General features: G+C 33.9%; 1 protein-coding gene across 3 annotated transcripts; it reads right to left on the bottom strand.

Annotated features, from left to right (window-relative positions):
- Positions 1-6,844: 6,844 nt before the first annotated feature.
- Positions 6,845-17,545, bottom strand: LOC120070253 (zinc finger protein BRUTUS). Of its 3 annotated transcripts, none has more exons than XM_039022143.1 (14): positions 16,931-17,242; positions 15,506-15,715; positions 14,884-15,078; positions 14,441-14,808; positions 13,887-14,115; positions 13,485-13,653; positions 12,102-13,346; positions 11,826-11,997; positions 11,465-11,686; positions 11,253-11,390; positions 9,324-9,558; positions 9,158-9,217; positions 8,151-8,222; positions 6,845-7,244 (listed from the first exon to the last, which is right to left on the bottom strand). In XM_039022143.1, the coding sequence occupies exons 1-14, from the start codon at positions 17,240-17,242 to the stop codon at positions 7,104-7,106; spliced, it is 3,768 nt and encodes a 1,255-aa protein (XP_038878071.1). In that variant the 3' UTR covers positions 6,845-7,103. The 3 variants fall into 3 exon arrangements, with proteins under 3 accessions (XP_038878071.1, XP_038878073.1, XP_038878072.1); XM_039022145.1 differs by having other exon boundaries at positions 15,506-16,181; positions 16,931-17,068; XM_039022144.1 differs by having other exon boundaries at positions 7,141-7,277; positions 16,931-17,545.
- Positions 17,546-17,975: the final 430 nt, after the last annotated feature.

The following is a 17,975-nucleotide window of genomic DNA, read 5'->3' as shown; positions in this document are numbered from 1 at the left end:
TGTGTGTCTGTGCTATTTCCCGTCATTGGTAAGGTATATAAATATAAGTAATCGATCTAACAGTAAATAATTAAAAAATCGAAAGATAAAATTTCAATATCATTGATGTAGCTGTTATGAAAATTGAGGAGCACAATGGAAATACGAATATGAAAAATATAATATAATAGTATTTTTATAGAATAATAATAAATCAATAAAAACTAAAATTATAAAATAAAATAACTAAAACATAAAATAACTAAAATCATGAAATTGGATAATATGGAAATTAGTGAAAATAGAATTCTCACCAATGTAAGTGTGTTCTTAAGATCTACCAAATGTCACTATTTATAGGCAAGGTGACAAGTAGGATGTGGACTTACATAGACACCAAACATGAATAACTACATGGCACATGGACAACATGAATGGTGTGATACATGACCTTTGGATACTAAGCAATGGGTATCTATTTTCTATTATAATATTCATAATACTCCCCCTTAGATGTCCATATATATATATATATATATATGAAATATGTCTCATTAAAACCTTACTAGAAAAAACCCAATGGGAAAAATCCTAGTGAAGGAAAAATAGTACATATTTCATATAATACATACTCCTAAAAAAATACAATATATTTACTCCCCTCATGAAAATATCACTTAATATCTCTGAGTCGCCACATTCCAATATTGTGCACCAATGTTTCAAAAGTTGCAGTTGGTAATGTCTTTGAAAATAAGTTCGAACAAATTTGTTGTACAGTGATGTCGTCATTTTCTTCAAGATCATGAGTATGAAAAACTTCGATGAAATATGCTTTGTTCTATTTCCTTAATATATCCTCATTTGATTTGGGTTATGCAAGTTGTGTTGTCTTCGTATAATATTGTTAGAAAGTTTTTATTAGAAGACAAGTCATACGTTTCACGAATGTGCTGAGTCATTGACCTTAGCCATATACATTCTCAACTAACCTTGTGAATTGCAAGAATTCAGCATGATTTGAGGAAGTGGCTGTTATAGTCTGTTTCAAAAATCGCCATGATATAGCAGTTCCTCCACATGTGAACAGATAACCTGTTTGAGATCTAGTTTTATGTTAATCAAATAAATATCCAGAATTTACATAACCAACTAGATCAAAATTTGATTTATTTGAATAAAACAAACTCATATTCATTGTTTCTCGGAGATAATGGAATATATGTTTAATTCTGTTCCAATATCTTTTTATAGGGGAAGAACTATGTCTAGCTAATAAATTTATTGAAAATGCAAGATCTGGTTTTGTATTATTAGCAAGATACATAAGTGCACTAATTGCACTAAGATATGGTACTTCAGAACCAATAAGTTCTTCATTATCTTCTCGAGGTCAAAATATATCTTTCTTTATATCCAATGAACGGACTCTCATTGGAATATTTAATGGATGTGTTTTGTCCATATAAAATCTTTTCAAAAAAATTTCTGTATAAGTTGACTGATGAATAAATATTCTATCTACTAAATACTCAATTTGCAAACCAATGCAAAATTTTGTTTTTCCGAGATCTTTCATCTCGAATTCTTTCTTAAGATATTCCATTGTCTTTGATAGCTCTTCAGGAGTTCCAATTATATTCAAGTCATCAACATATACAGTTATAATAGCAAATCATGATTGTGATTTTTTTATAAAAACACACGAACATATTGGATTATTTTGATATCCTTCTTTCAATAAGTATCCATTCAGGCGATTGTACCACATTCGTCCTGATTGTTTCAATCCATATAGTGATATCTGTAACTTTATTGAATACCATTCCAGAGAATTTGATGTATATGTTTCAGGTACCTTAAATCCTTCTGGGATTTTCATATAAATATCATTATCAAGAGATCTATATAAATATGCTGCAACTACATCCATAAGAAGTATATCCAAACTTTTATACACAGTCAAGCCAATTAAATATCTTAATGTAATTGTATTCACCACCGAAGAATACGTCTCCTCAAAATCAATACCAGATCTTTGTGAAAAACCTTGTGCAACTAGTCTTGCTTTATATCTTGTGACCTCAATATTTTCATTTCTTTTCCTCACAAATACCCATCTGTATCCTACAAGTTTAACATCTTCTGATGTTCGGACTACAGATCCAAAAACCTGACATTTTGAAAGTAAGTTTAATTCTGCCTTGATTGCTTCTTTCCACTGAAGTCAATCTTTTCTATGTCGACATTCTTTAACAGATTTTGGTTCAGGATTCTTATTTTCAGATATAATATCAAGAGCAACATTATACGCAAAAATATTGTCAATAATTACATTAGTTCGATTGCATCTTTTTTTGTCATGACATAGTTTATTGAAATTTCATTATTATCTTTAGGTATTTCACCTTCCTCACTAGTCATGTCGAGGATTTCTTTATGGGTATTTACATCCTCAACCAAGTCTTTTTCACTATTAATTATTTTTCGTTTTCAAGAATTTTTATCTTTGGAACCCACTTGTCTACCACGCTTCTAACGAGTTTCATACTCATTAGTCACAACTTGTTATGTTGGGATATCAATTTTTTATGGAATATTTGCAGCTGATATATGTCACTTAGTTACTTTCTTTGCATCTATAAATGCATCTGCTAATTGATTTGCTATATTTTGAAAAATGAATTATTTTCTGAACTTCAAGTTCACATTGATCTGTACGGGGATCTAAATGAGACAATAACGATGCATTCCATTCTTTTTCCAACTTCTAGAACATATTCTGCACATCCAAAAATTCTCAGATGGAAAATATTTGGTTCATGATCATAAGATAATTGTAATGGCGAGTACTTATGATAAGTTACTAGCTTAATGCATACAGGTGACATGCATGCAAAATAGCATATCTCTATACAGATGAAGGAAGTTTAGCTTTCATAAGTAACGGTCTTGCAATTAATTGCAAACGTTTTATAAATGATTTTGCTAAACCATTTTGTGTATGAACATGAGCTACAAGATGTTCAACACTTATCCCAATTGACAAACAATAATTATCAAAAGTTTGGAATGTAAACTCACCATCATTATCAAGACAAATGGTCTTAATTGTATAATCAAAAAATTGTGCTCTTAACTTAATTATTTGAGCAAATAATCTTGTAATGCAAGATTTCGACTTGATAATAAGCATATGTGTGACCATCTGCTGGATGCATCTATTAATACCATAAAATATCTAAATGGTCCACTTGGTGGGTTAATGGGTCCACATATATCACCATGAATTCGTTCTAAAAATATAGGTGATTCAGTCCCCATTTTAGCTGGTGATAGTCTAATTATCAATTTTCCTTGAGAGCAAAACATCACATGATAATTCATTTTAGATTGAAGAATCTTCTAGTTCTTCTATGGGTGTCCATTTGAATCCTCAATAATTCTCCTCATCATTATAGATTCTGGATGACCCAATCAGTCATGCCAAATTGTAAATATATTTGGATTCATGAACTTCAGGTTCATTGTTGCATATATTTCAATTACTCATATATGAGTATAATATAATTCAGAAGATAAAGCAGACAACTCTTTCAATATATGTTTTTTGTTTGAGACCGTAGATATGATATATAGATATTCCATATTATTCTTATTATGAGTCTCAATATGATAACCATTGCAACGTATATCTTAAATACTTTGAAAATTTCTCTTTGATTGACTAGAGAACAATGCATTGTCAATTGTAAATTTTGTTCCTCTAGGCAAAATAATATTTGTTTTTCCAAAACATTCGATCAAGTTTGCAGAATATGATATTGTATTTATTTTTGCTTTCAGTATTGTCAATTTGGAAAAGTATTTTTTATTTGTAAGTATTGTATGTGTAGTTGCACTGTCTACCAAACATAGATCTTCTTTGCTCATTTTTGAAACACCTAACATATTAAAATGATCTTGTTTCTTCATTAAAAGAAAATAATTACAATAAAAAAAAAACTTAAAATATACAAAAGTTACTAATTAGAACATGAAGATAAGATAAAATAAAACAACAACATTAAGTCTAGATATTCTCAAAGTAAAAAAAAATACTTGATGTGCCACCAATTGTATCAATCTTCTCTTCAGGAGATTCAAAGAGGTCCGTCACATCCAAATTTATCATATGGGATTTGTCAAATATGTCATTATCCTGGTATGCAAAATTTGCTTTTAACATTTTTCTCTTTTTCCTCCAAGACTTGATAGAGGTCAACTAAGTGTTTTGACGTACGACAGGTACGTGATCAATGCCCAGTCATTCCGCATTGAAAGCATTTATTTTCAACACTCTTTGAACTTTTATCTTGTGAGGCTTTTCTTTTGTGATCATCATTTTGTGTGATCATTTTGAAATTTAAATGATTAAAATGACCACCACGAAAATAATACTTATTTCTTCGTCTGCCACTATCACAACCTCGATCGCGACCACAATTATTATTAAAATTCATAGCATTCAGCATTCACTTCCGGGAATGGTGTTGTTTCGGTTGGTCGAGATTCATGATTTTTCATCAATAACTCATTATTTTGTTCAGCCACGAGAAGACATGAAATTAATTCAGAATACTGTTTAAAACCTTTTTCTCGATATTGCTGTTGCAGGAGCATATTTGAGACATGAATGTAAAAAATGTTTTCTCTAACATATCAGAATCAGTAATTTTCTCTCACATAACAACAATTTTGAACTAATTTTAAATAATGCAGAGTTGTAATCACTTACTGATTTGAAATCTTGTAACCTCAAATGCATCCACTTATAACAAGCTTTAGGAAGAATAACTGTTTTTTTATGATCATACCTCTCTTTTCAATCTTTCCACAAGATATAGAGATCTTTTATTGTAAGATACTCTATTTTCAATCCCTCATGGAAACGATGACGATAGTTTTCGCTTTGTCCTTATTAGATGTCATATTTCCTTCTTTATCTGTTTCTCCCAAGTTCATAACATCCAGGTGAATTTCGACATTGAGCACCCATGATAAATATGATAACGAAGGAAAATCATAGCTTTCACTTTGTCTTTATTAGATGTCTTATTTCCTTCTTTAATTGTTTCTCCCAAGCTTATAACATCTAGGTGAATTTCGACATCAAGCACCCATGATAAATAACTATTGTCATTAATGTCAAGGGTTGTGAATTCTAATTTTGTAAGGTTTGTCATGGCAACACTTCACAAAATATTATATTTATATTAGAAATTTAATATGTACTAAATATGCAAAATAACATTTAATTTCTTAATTATAATGAAGAGGGAAAAACCGACATACCTTTAGGACCTACCTTTAACGGAGAAAATGATAGGAGCTCGTGTTGATAACGTGTTATAAAAAATTGAGGAACACAACGGGAATATAGATATGAAAAATATAACATAATAATATTTTTATATAATAATAATAAATAAATAAAAACTAAAATTATAAAATAAATAATTAAAACATAAAATAACCAAAACCATGAAATTCGATAATATGGAAATTAGTGGAAGTAGAATTATCATCAATGTAAGTATTTTTAAGATCCACCAAATGCTACTATTTATAAACAAAATGACTAGTAGGATGTGAACTTAATGGACACCAAACATGAATAACTACATGGCACATGAATAACGTAAATGGTGACACATGACCTTAGGACACTAAGCAATGGACATCTATTTTCTATTATAATATTCATAATAGTAGCATTTTTATTTTATTGATAATGTTCACCCATAATAAACATAAAAAAAGATGAACAGGCAATAAATCACATAAAAATAAATGAAGTAGAATAACACCATTCTTATATGTCAATTTAATATCCTTTTGATGTAATATACTGATAGTAAACATAGTGTTAAACGAGCCTGCAAACAATCAATAATGAACTTCTATCACTAATAGACGTCAATTGGTGATATAGAAGTCTATTAGATAAGTCCATCAAAGATAAACCTCAATTAATGATAAGTCTACCAAACAAATTCATCAAAGATAAATCTAGATAAACTCAGTCATTAGTAGGTCTATTAATGATAAGACCTCGACTAGTGATAAGTACTAATAAAAGTTAAAATCGTACCATATTTGTAAATAATTTTGAACTGGACTAGATTTACTCTTCTTTCATGTTAGATTCTCATATATGACCCCTACTAAAGAAAGGGGGGAAAATTCAAATTTTAAATTTGTGCTAAATTTTCAAATTTAAAAAATCATTACTAGATTTATAAATCTCCTTGTGTTATTTTGCTACCGTTTATAATTTACCTTATTAAAATTAAAAACCAAATAATTATTAAACCAAATTCCCGAGTTTGACTAAAAAATCAAAACATTAACGAAGATAAAAAAATAAAAAATAAAAATAAATAAATAAAACTATTATAAAGAAGTAAGAGGAGGAGGAAAAATAAAAGATAATTAAATAATTAAAAAAAACCCAAGTAATTTGGGCAAATTAGTAATACCCAAAAAAAATATATATATATAGAGAGAGAGAGAGAGAGGATAAATAAATGAAATAAAACCCTCTGAGGGACTACAGAGAGTTTGAGTCAATTGAGGTGGGACGCTGGTGTGACTCAACATGAATTTGGTACAGTTAGTCCCACGACGACACAAATCTATTTATGGAAAAAGATAACTCGCATTGAGCATTTAGCAATTAAACATATTCCGCCGAAGAACTCATTATCTATAATAATCTATAAATGTATAAGAATTAAACGAAAAGCAAAGCAACAAACAAAAACTGTCGAGGAACTACCGATTTCAACCCAGAATCTAACCACCACATATGAACCTGATACTCTTAACACATAGACAATGATGTTGTTCTATGAATATTGAATTTTCAAAGTAAATTCAATTTTACAGTTCGGATGATGAATCTTGAAGCCATATAAAAAGGACATCTACATAGAGACCGATATGAACAACGTGTTGTGTGTATATTAGATGTAACAAAAAACCAGTTTCCTGGTGGAGAGGGATCGACATCAATATGTACAAATGAAAGCAATAAAAAGGCGTGAATATATACTTTTTGTCACCGTAAAAGAAATCTCTCACTAATTGGAAGCGGGGCAATCAGCAGATGTGCTATCATTCTTGATCACCCGAGTGTTGTATGATCCACAAAACCCACATTTATGATATAGCCAATGGAACCGCGATGTGCCTTTCCGCTCACAGTCATTGCACAATATGTCCTGGATTCCAATTCATCATTACACTACTTGTACCTTAACATAAATCTCAAATAATATCAATATCATAAAAATTACTAAGCTATAAGTTTTTTCTTTAACCCCCAAATTAAAATGGGTTGTATTTAAATATAGAAAAATAAATCAAAATATTTACAAAATACAACAAAATTTTAGAACTATCAATGATAGACGTTGATCGACGCTGATAGACAATCGACACTGATAGAGTGTCTATCAGCGTCTATCATTGATAGTTCTAAAATTTTGTTGTATCTTGTAAATATTTTCAAGAGTATTACCATTTGAAATAATTTCCCAATTAAAATTCTCCAACTCCTCTGTCAAATATTTCTTTCCGCAATAGCAGCATTATTAGTAACCAGTAACTGAAAAATGGTAGGTAATTTTTTTTTCTTTTTTTTTTTTCCTAATATAGACAAGAACATAATTCAACTGGTATAAACTTGTATTATCAACCTCAAGGTATGAGGTTTTGATCAGCCCGCCTAACAGAAATAAAAAAATAAAAATAAAAATTTGGAACCTCTGGCTTTGAAACCTTTTAAAATTGCTATATTTGATCAAAGCATCGCCTTGATATAATTCACCGATGCGATTAGCTTTAAGAAAACTAAGTACCTCCTAGGAAGAGCACAGTTAGCTTAATTGGAATGAAACTAAAATTTCAAAACTATAATGAGATTTACTCAGTCAAAAGTAAAAGGGTTTAAAAGTGAACAACTTTCTTCATTTTTGCTTGTGGGTTTGTTGTTTGTGTCGGGAGCAAGGAAGAATTCGTGGTTTTATTTTTCGTGCAATGATGTAGTCACATAGTCGAGTAAGAACAATAAAGCCACAAAGCTCTCTCAAACCAATTCCAAACAGAGAAGAAATAACAGAATGTACCTGGCAACGATCCCTGTACTCTTCCGGCAGCTCCTCAGCAGCCAACAAGGCGTCAAGCATGCCAAAATAAACCTGAGCATGTGCGGCAAAACAATATGAAAATCTTATTCAATTTTTCTTTATATGGACTTACGTGTAAATGACAACATAAAAGCAAGATGTTAAAAGTCTCCATCTCAGACATCAACGCAAGTTAAACAAACTTGACACGTAAAAGAAAAAACTAGTCAAACCCCCAAACCGAATAAAATGTGAGAAATTTATGAACAGAGGAAACCACATTACAAGTTTGTTTCTCCTAACCTTACACAAGAAATGTCTTCTTAAAATCTTTACTTGCAGTAGATCAATCAGCGAACAAAACCAAAAACTGTGGGCATCTTTGCCGCTTTAAATTGGGAAGCTCTTACATATTTCAAGATTTAGCCACGGGGCTGCGGTGATGTCCTATCACCTTACCCTCCCTTTTGCAGATATTCGTTGGTTCAATAAACAGTCTCAGTGTTCACTAAAAGAAGAACTAAATGTGAATATCTCCTTAGCTTGTGATTACACTGTTATTTATCCGTGTTTTCTGGCAAACAACATCATAATACTTTACATGATATTAAGTGGAGTGATGCGACACTTCACAGAATAAAATCAAATACTGACCATTTTTCAGATCAAAACTCTAGAGATAGTGAGCTGCGGCAAAAGATATGGTGGTGCGAAGTGAAAGTTGGAAAAAGGTGATGTTTGTAAGAATTGAAAAGTTGAGGTGTCCAGAAATTGGAAGGAATTGATATTAATTTCAAACTTCAATCAACGTTTTCAACAACTATTACTCTATCTGCTCTTTACAGAATTACCCGAACTAAAAATAACCTCTCTTTAAGGATTTCATCCTTGCACAAAGTTAAGTGGTTTAAGCGCACCCCAAAATTTAAAAAAATTGGAAGAGAGNAAAAAAATGTGAGACAAAAAAAACACAATAAATCAATAAAAATAAATGAAAATTCCCTTACCGCCATATCTCCCAAGGACTTGCTACAAATAGGACAGGTATAATGGCTGCAAGTGTAAGCCTACAAACGCCAAACATCAATATTCCAAACTCATTTTACAGAAGACCACACCAACATAACCAAAGTTCATTTAAATATCCAGGATCCATAAGAAAATAATTCAAACCTGAAAGCAAGCTGAATGCATGTAATGACCACAGGGTAGAGGTCGGACTGTTGCACTGGATGTAAATAAGAAATCACAACAGATGGGACAATTCGTTTCTAAACTTTTCTCCAGGCACTTATGGCTCTCCAGCTTTATCCCAAGACAACAATTGCAAATCATGCAATGGAAAAAATCAATTCCAAGACCCTTCCCAACACGGCATAAGTTGCAAAATGGGCAATGATACACGGCCCTGGAGCACAATTGTGACGATGAGAATTCATCAGTAAAATTTTAGGAATTTATAATTAACATAAAGAGAGTAGTATACTTTTAAGAAAGTAGAAAGAGAAAAAAAGATCTAGCTAGATCCATGTTCTTCTAAAAACACTTTATTAGAAAACTAAATAAGAAATGAAATTCTTTGATGAAATGAAACTACAAGGCAAGAGTCAACAAAACTGTATGAGTTAAAGAATTTCCATTGGTACAATCCGATGAAAGAGGATATAGCCACAAAAGACATCATGTAAGGCAGTCAACAATTTCACAGGACTCCCATCAGTTGAATCAACGGTGAAATTAGTAACCTACGTTAGCTTTCTGAAAAATTGTGGTTAGGTGGGAGCTCCGGCTACTTTAGTGGGTGCTAATATTTTAAGCTTAGTTGAGTTTGGTCATTTTGGTACTAGATAAGACCTTTCTTAGGTTAGTCTTGTTTGATTAGAATTGAGTATCTTTGTACCTATGTTTGAATATAATGTCCGTACGATTTTGATTGTTCTGTCATCTAAATTTTGGGTGATTTCCTGACTCCTGTCAATAGGCTTTTTCTTTTTCTTTTTCTTTTTCTTTTTTTTTTTTTTTTTAATATATAACTGGGAGTTGGAGCTTTGCTTCCTTATACCTGGGGGCACCCACACCCGCCCAGAGAGACATCAAGGACTTTGGGTATTAAGCTCGCCCACCCGTCCGAATCTGGGACCTTTTAAGCCGGTATGACAGAGGGACCCCAAGCCCTTGCCAATGGAGCCGCCTCTTAGGGCGGTTGATAGGCATTTTACTTTAGCCAAAACTCTTCAAGTTAAAAACTGCTCACTCAACTACCTACTGAGTAAAAGAGATTAGTTTCTCCTTCATTTTTTCACAAATGTCAGCAACCAAGAATTTTATCCACAAACATTTTAGTCGGCTAAGAACTGCCTATTTGTCAGCCACGTACGAAGGCTATCGAGAACATATGCAAAGGATATACAAGAACATATAGGAAGACAGCCCCAAAGAAAAGCCCAAACCAACAAAAAATAGTCTCAAATCTAAAAGAATAACATCTAACCGATAATACAAGAGGCCTTAGACATCCACCACTCATAAGGAGGTATTGAACCTAAAATTTTCTCAAGTAACATCCCAACAAGCTATACCTTTCTGCCCTGCTAAGAACTATTGTAAGATAGTCTTTTAATCCCAAATTCTACGTATCCCTAATTAGTCTTTTAATCCCAAATTCTACGTATCCCTAATATAATCCCACTTCATCTAGGCATTAAAGTAGGATTATGAATCTGAGTTCAGTGACCATTTATCAACCCCTTTGCAGCATGCAAGTATATGAATGGGGAAAAAACGATGAATCCAATTTTGAGAATGGAAAATTTTATGAAATATTAACAATCAAAGAAATCATTTGTATCTTTTCAAAAAAAAAAAAAAAAAAAGAAGAAGAAGAAGAAGAAACAAAAAAAAAAACAAAAACAAAAACAAAAATAAAACCAAAAAACACACGCACCCACACAATCAGTTGTATCTGATATTATGTGCAAAATTGTTAATATGAACATTATTTGTTAGCTATCTTGCTTGACAATATCACTTCCCCTGAGGTCTTATCAAGCCACATGTATAATATCATAAACCTTAAAATGATAAAAGTATCAGAGTTTGCACCTTTCATCATCAAAAAATTTGCAAATATTGCAATAGTATTTCGCCATTGACAATCCATTGCAAGAAGGTGTTGTACATATTGGCCCAACTGGTTGAATTGTTAGACAGTTCATGCACATCATCTCTGATGTTGCTTTCCTAAAAACATGGGACTAAATATCAGAGGGGCAAAATACCAATTGAATGTGATTTAAATCCTGAAATAATAATACCTGTCCATTGAGTGATCGCTGACATTGTCATGACAGAATCGACAGGTAAATAACTTCCCACAGCAAGCAGCAAGAAGCTTGCAGTTTCTTTTGTAATGTTCACACCCAAACACATTTTTCTCAGCACAGCGAAAAGATGCTGTTCGTCCTGCTACATCTTCACCATTGGAATTATCTTCAACATTTGTTTGAGGTAATTTCTGCTGTGCAGCAATCCAGCGACTAATTCAAAAGAATAGCATAAATCAACTTTACCTTCATCAGCATAGTAACACAGTATAGGAACATGTACTATTCAATTTGGAGTAAGATAAACATAGTTGACAAAACGCTTAAGATAAAATATTATATCAAACCATACCTGGTCATAAGATTCTGCACGAGATATGCTTTTCTCCTTGGATCAAGAGTCGAATCCTGATAAACCTTTCTGATTTCTGATTCAAGTTCATTTTGGTTCATGCGAAAAATATCTTTCCAACCAGGCTTGAACATTTGATCATTCTGATCCAAGCTCTCAATGAGCCCAGAATCTGGAAGGGGAAAGAGAGAGATAGGTGATATATATTTTTCTTCATTACTAAACAATTGAGGAATTGTCTAAATAAGTGTGAGAGCAATAGAATATTCCACAAACCTTTTCCGGCAACACATGCTTCTGATGTTTCACCATTTAAAGTAGACGACGCAGTCCCTCTCCAACATTCATTGAGCCATTCATTGAACATGGTGTTTTTTGTGGCTTGCTTCCATGTATCCATCATAGTATTCTGTTCGTCCTGAGTAAGTGCTGCTGTTACCCATGGCAACATTGACTGGAGAACTTCAGCACCTGTGGTTCCAATGATACGGCCAACTATTTTGTCTTGCTCTTCTATGGAGAAGTGTTTCCCAAACAGCGGCCAAAGTTCAAGTTCTTCCCTAAATATATGCTGATCCAGAGTGACTCTTATAGATTTGCACATTCCTTGAAGCTTTGTAGCAAGCTCGTTGTATTTTCTGTTACAATCCTTCCCCACCACATTAACAGACCCAACAATACTTCTGGAAAAACTCTCATCCAACGGAACCTCATGCAAACTTTCATGGAGGAGTGAAATCTCAGAGAGAACACATGAAATGTCCTCAAATAATTTTTCCTCCTGCTTATGGTCTAGTGTATACGAGTGACTTACATTGTGCAATGTCTCTTTGGATTCCAGAGCAGGAAATACGATATCATCTTCAGCATTACTATGGGCTCTATATAACCCCCATAGAAGGCGAAATCTTCCAATAAATTGCCGGAGAAATGTTCCATCACAATCACTAAGTTTTCCAGATTCAACATCTAAATATTCCAAGTCTTTGCGTATAGCTTTGTGAAATTTAAAAATAGTATCAATAGGACGTCCTGCAGACCCAACATCAGAAGAGGCACAATCCGTTTCCCATGAAAAAAGGCTGGAATTGAGAGATGGTGCACAAGAGCTGGGAGATAAAGATCGCATAGACTTGGAAGTGAAAATAGAACTTAACCCCAGATTCTTGATGTTTACTCCTAAAGCTGGAACATGGCAGGACTGATCACTACAACATTGCTGTTGGATATTAACAGTCTCCAAAGCAATACGGCCATCACAGCTTCTGCATGCCATTGATACATTTCGTATGGCTGGCCTCTTGACATTACCATTAGTTTCGGGATCTGATTTTGGACTTTCCCTTGCAGCCAATGCAGGGGCACATGAACAAGATGATTGAACAATGTCTTCTTCAATGTCAGTAAGCCTTTTAACTGCACAACAGCCAACTGCTCTTGAAGACAAGCACAAACCATTATTACGCGCTTTGCAAGCCCAACCAGAAAAGAGAGTCACCAGAGCAGTATCTTTAGCTGGAGCTGATTCAGAGAATTATATGCTATCAGAACACTACTAATGCTAATATTAGCAATAAACGTATATAATAAACATCTGCAATCAAAATTTCAAGAGTTTGGCACTTGAAAAGAACAAACAAAGTAGTTACATCAACAAACCTGCCAACTGAATGTTCTTGAGTATATCTCTAGCTTCAACTTCTTTCACTGATCCTACCAGCCATGGCAAGACCCGTTCAATCAATTTCAAAGGCATCATGCACAAGCTTTGATACAATAATTCCCGTTGTCTCTTGAAACTGAAGTGCTTTCTAGCAAGTGGAAGAACCTAAAAGCCAAGGGAAACAATACAGCAACTCATTTTTCAGAAAATACAAGATATTCATTTTCAAGTTATCCCATTTATCATCTATAAAGGCACTATTCTATTCTTTCATGGAAACTGATGTTTGTGTAATACTAGAGTAATAGTACAAGGAACTTGTTGCACGGTATAAGCCAGTCATCGAAAATGGAGAAATAAAATTGCAAGAAGATGCCATATCAACCAGGAAGTTGCACCTGAACTTCTTCATTATGGAAATGCCTCTTAATGGTATCCATTATTTGATCAGCATGAGAACACAACTTCACATAAAACTCAGCTCTTGAAGTAGAACTAGCCCCTGCACTTTGAATATTTTCAATCAGGCACCTAAACTCATTGAATTGACTTTCTTCTTCGGCATGTTCCTGGAGAAAAGAAAACTCTCCATCTACTGCAGGAAAGATTACCTTGTCCTCGGCAATACTGTGATGAGAAAAGAGGGTGAGTAATATAAGTTTGGTTGAATAATTTCAAGAAAATAGTTGAATGAATATGAACTGTGTGCAATAAAAATTTGCAGGAAATAACATTTGAAAATGAAAATCCAATTCATATCAAAGTTGTGAAGTATATGTACGTCCTTATTATAGAACTTTTTCAAAGAATTATAGCCAAATTATAAAATATTATTTCACATTTATTTCCCTAGCCACAATTTCTTTCTTTTAGCACTTTTTATGAGATTGGGCTATAATTTTTCTCTGGCATACTCCAACTATCTGTGCAATAAAGAGTAAGAATAATATACCTATGAAATATGCAAACTTCAGCTATGAATTGCAACCTCTCGTTAAAAGTTGATAGATTACTGAAGTTCCCAGAAAGTTGTATCTTCCTAGCCTCCTCAGCTATGTCATTCAGCTCTCTTTTGATGGCATTATGCCAAAACAGTATTTCATTGATTGGATGAGTTGCCACATAATCTGATGTCTCAGAACTTGACTCCAAGTATTTTCTTTTTCCATGGCTGGCCAATTCACAAGCACAATTTACATTTTCGGTTTGATGATTTGATGTATCAGTAGCAGGATCTGTATGATGTCCAACTAGAGAATCACCAAACCAACTTGTTGATAGATCGTCACAACTTCTCGCTTCCATCCAAGTAAATATGACCTTAAATAAAGAGTATCAGTAATCGGCTATAAATAAAATTGGCAAATCAGAATAAAGAACCCAAGTAAAACTTACCTGTTGGAGAAGTTTTTCCTCAGGGACTACCTTAATCAAGCATTTCTGTAGATCCTGAAATTCATCAGGTGAAACAGATGATGAAAGCCAAGGGAGGAATTGAGCCATCATGTACACAGGAATACTGCAGAAGAACTGCCAAACGAGAGATGCCTGCTCTTCAATTGAGAACTTTTCTATAAGCAAGGGAAATACCTGGAAAATGAATATAGTGAAGCTCCACAGAATATATATCAGAAAAAATGCATATGTATCACTGGACATGCAGCCAAAAGTATATCAACTCATAGAGCATAGTAGTTTCCTGTCCCATTGAAATAATTTTTTCAGACACTAAAACATCTCTCACCCAGTCCCTTTTAATCACACCAGATAAATTATATGTTAAGTTCATATTTTTTAGTACACATACTTGGTAAGAACGTGAATTGGTAAGATATAATTAGTAATATAAATTAACAGCATCTACTGTTTCTTGAGGGTTGAGTGTGCAAAATTCATGTATTGCTTCAACGGAATTTAGATTTTCACTGCTATTAAACACTGCATTTCTAAGACGGAACTAACTGGTCAGAGATTTGCACAAAATAATGAAGAGACATGGACTGCCATGATAGAGTACCTGCTCTTCTTCCTTAGCCATGTGCTGGCTCACAGATGTCTTTAAGGCACCAGTGCAGGATGCTAACTCCCTTGGGAAGCTTTCGTCATTTTGTGTATTACAATTAAGAAGCTCAAAAAGATGATCAAACAAATTGCTTTCACCCTTGTGTTCAAGAGAATATGTTTGTGCCACATTCTTCACGCGAATATCAAGGGCAGGAAAAATTACCTGCAAGTCCAGATATATGTTTTTAGAAGTAAGGATTGTAACAGCAAGTGGGAAGAAAATGAACAGAGGAAAATAAGAACATTGTAACATTCCTGATAATCCATCCCAGAAATTTCTGTTAATCCAGCTGTTCTCTCACAGAAGGGGTGTTTGAACCCCATGGCCATTTTTATAAAATATAGGATAAAAAGCTCAATGTTGCAAAATAATATCCCATGGCTCATTGCAGCCTTTGTAAGACAGCTTCTTCTAACTCACTCCTTTTTCAAGCAGGAGGCAGCAAAAGCCACTAGAAATTCATATCTAGTCAAATCAAAAAAATCCAACAACTGACTCTTGTCTTGATAGCTCCTTTCATATTTAATTTAATGTACAAGCTCATTATTGTTGAATCCTCAGTATTCCTATCATCCCCCTCCGAACTACATTCAGTTGAACTACTTCCTTACAGACAACAGCAGAGCTCCTGCTTTGATTGAAGTACACCAGTCATACCAGATACGTTTTCAATTTCAATTTTTTGCATTCTTGAAAGTGAAGATTGATGTAATACAAAGATAAATTTCCACTCACGAACTCCACAAAGTAGCAAAAGGCATTAGAGAACCCAGAATGCAACTAAACAATTAAACAAGAACACAAAAAGAATCTAAATCAGGAAAGTAGAGCACGACAATACAATATAAACTCTTACGTTCAGTTATTCTTCAATTTTACTTTCCTTCGAAAGAACAATTTGTTTATTGACAGACTTATATCGTATAGACAGACAACGAAGAGAGGTTAATTAAGCTGGGGACTGGACAAAACGGACATCAGAATCCAGTAATTATCCTAAAGAAGATTGTCACACAAGGTCGAATCGTCTTTAACAGGAAATGAGATCTACTGCACAATTTTCACATGTTCAACAAATTATCACGCATAAGCAACGATTTATGTACCACTGAACTAGACCAAAAAAAACAGAGGAAATTAACAAAGTGGATTTATAGTTCTGATTCTGCAGAAATTTTCAATTACCAACCAAGTTCAATTACCGCATTTCCTTTCCGACTCCTACGAATTAACCGGCAACCGCACGGAACAAAAAGAAGCCAGACATTCAAAGGAAGTTAATCGATAATGCTAGGTTCCAAAGAGAAGCAAACGAGGCGAAAATGAGCGACACATGTACAAGTGTAAAACGGTACGGAAATGGATCAGAAATTTTACCTCGTCTTCAGCATTGGAGTGGTGCTTGTAAATCGATCTCAAAAAATGGTATCGTTCAAATAGCGGCCTAATATCTGCTCGCTGGCCGGTAGCGAAGGCCATGGCTAGCCGGTGAAGCGTATCGAGCTCATTGCGAATTGCTTTGTGGAAGAAAAGGAAAATAAGAATCGGAGACTGTGGCTCGGAGCTCCTCAAACAATCATTGGGCGACGACGGAGACGAAGCGGAATCCATTTTATTTACAGAATTAGCCAAAAAAGCCACTCCTCCGCCACCGTCCCTGTGTTGTAGCCCTGTCAACGGCGTCACCATCTCTCTCTCTCTCTCTCTCTCTCTCTCTCTCTCTCTAAATTTTGACCTATCCAACTCCTTCTCTTCTCGTTCCGGTTCTTCCTCGCTCCAACTATGGTTTCAGCTCCCAGTTCTGTGCTGCTGCAGCTCTTGGTTTCTCTTCCTCAATCTGAATTACAATTACTTTCTTTCGCCTTTTTCATGTAACTTTCTCTCTCTAAATCTTTTTATTATCTGTTTGGTATTATTCAACGGAGAAGAAAGGGTAGGCCTGGTTACGAACTTACGGTGCTGTCGATAAGAATAAACAACTCTGGCCAAAGGGTTGGAGAGAGGGAAGCCTTTTATACCCGGCTCGGTGATACGTGGACCCAAACATTGCCACCGTGGATGCTGATGTCACCTCTTTCCGCTCACGTGATACCAGTACCTGCCACGTGGACGGATGATTGCCTGATTCATACTTCGCCACTACACACACGACATTTCGCCTCCTCCTCCCTAAGATTGTTAAAATTTCTTTTTGTATTTAAAAACAGAACAAATGTGGTAATAAAATTACTAGGAAGATAGGTTTTTTTTAAAAAAAAATTATTTATTTTGTTAGGAGTACTCTCCTCCGAGAGGCGAAAAGTCTAAGTGAAATTTCATCCACTTTTTTAAAAAATACAAGTTTTAAAATCTTTTCTTTTCTTCGTTAGCGAGTGAAATTATATAACGAGAATTATTATGGTACGTATAATATTAAGTTTCT

The sequence above is a fragment of the Benincasa hispida genome, chromosome 1 (genome assembly GCF_009727055.1).
Source record: "Benincasa hispida cultivar B227 chromosome 1, ASM972705v1, whole genome shotgun sequence".
NCBI classification, from domain to species: domain Eukaryota; kingdom Viridiplantae; phylum Streptophyta; class Magnoliopsida; order Cucurbitales; family Cucurbitaceae; genus Benincasa; species Benincasa hispida.
This window is presented reverse-complemented; position numbering and strand designations above follow the sequence as displayed.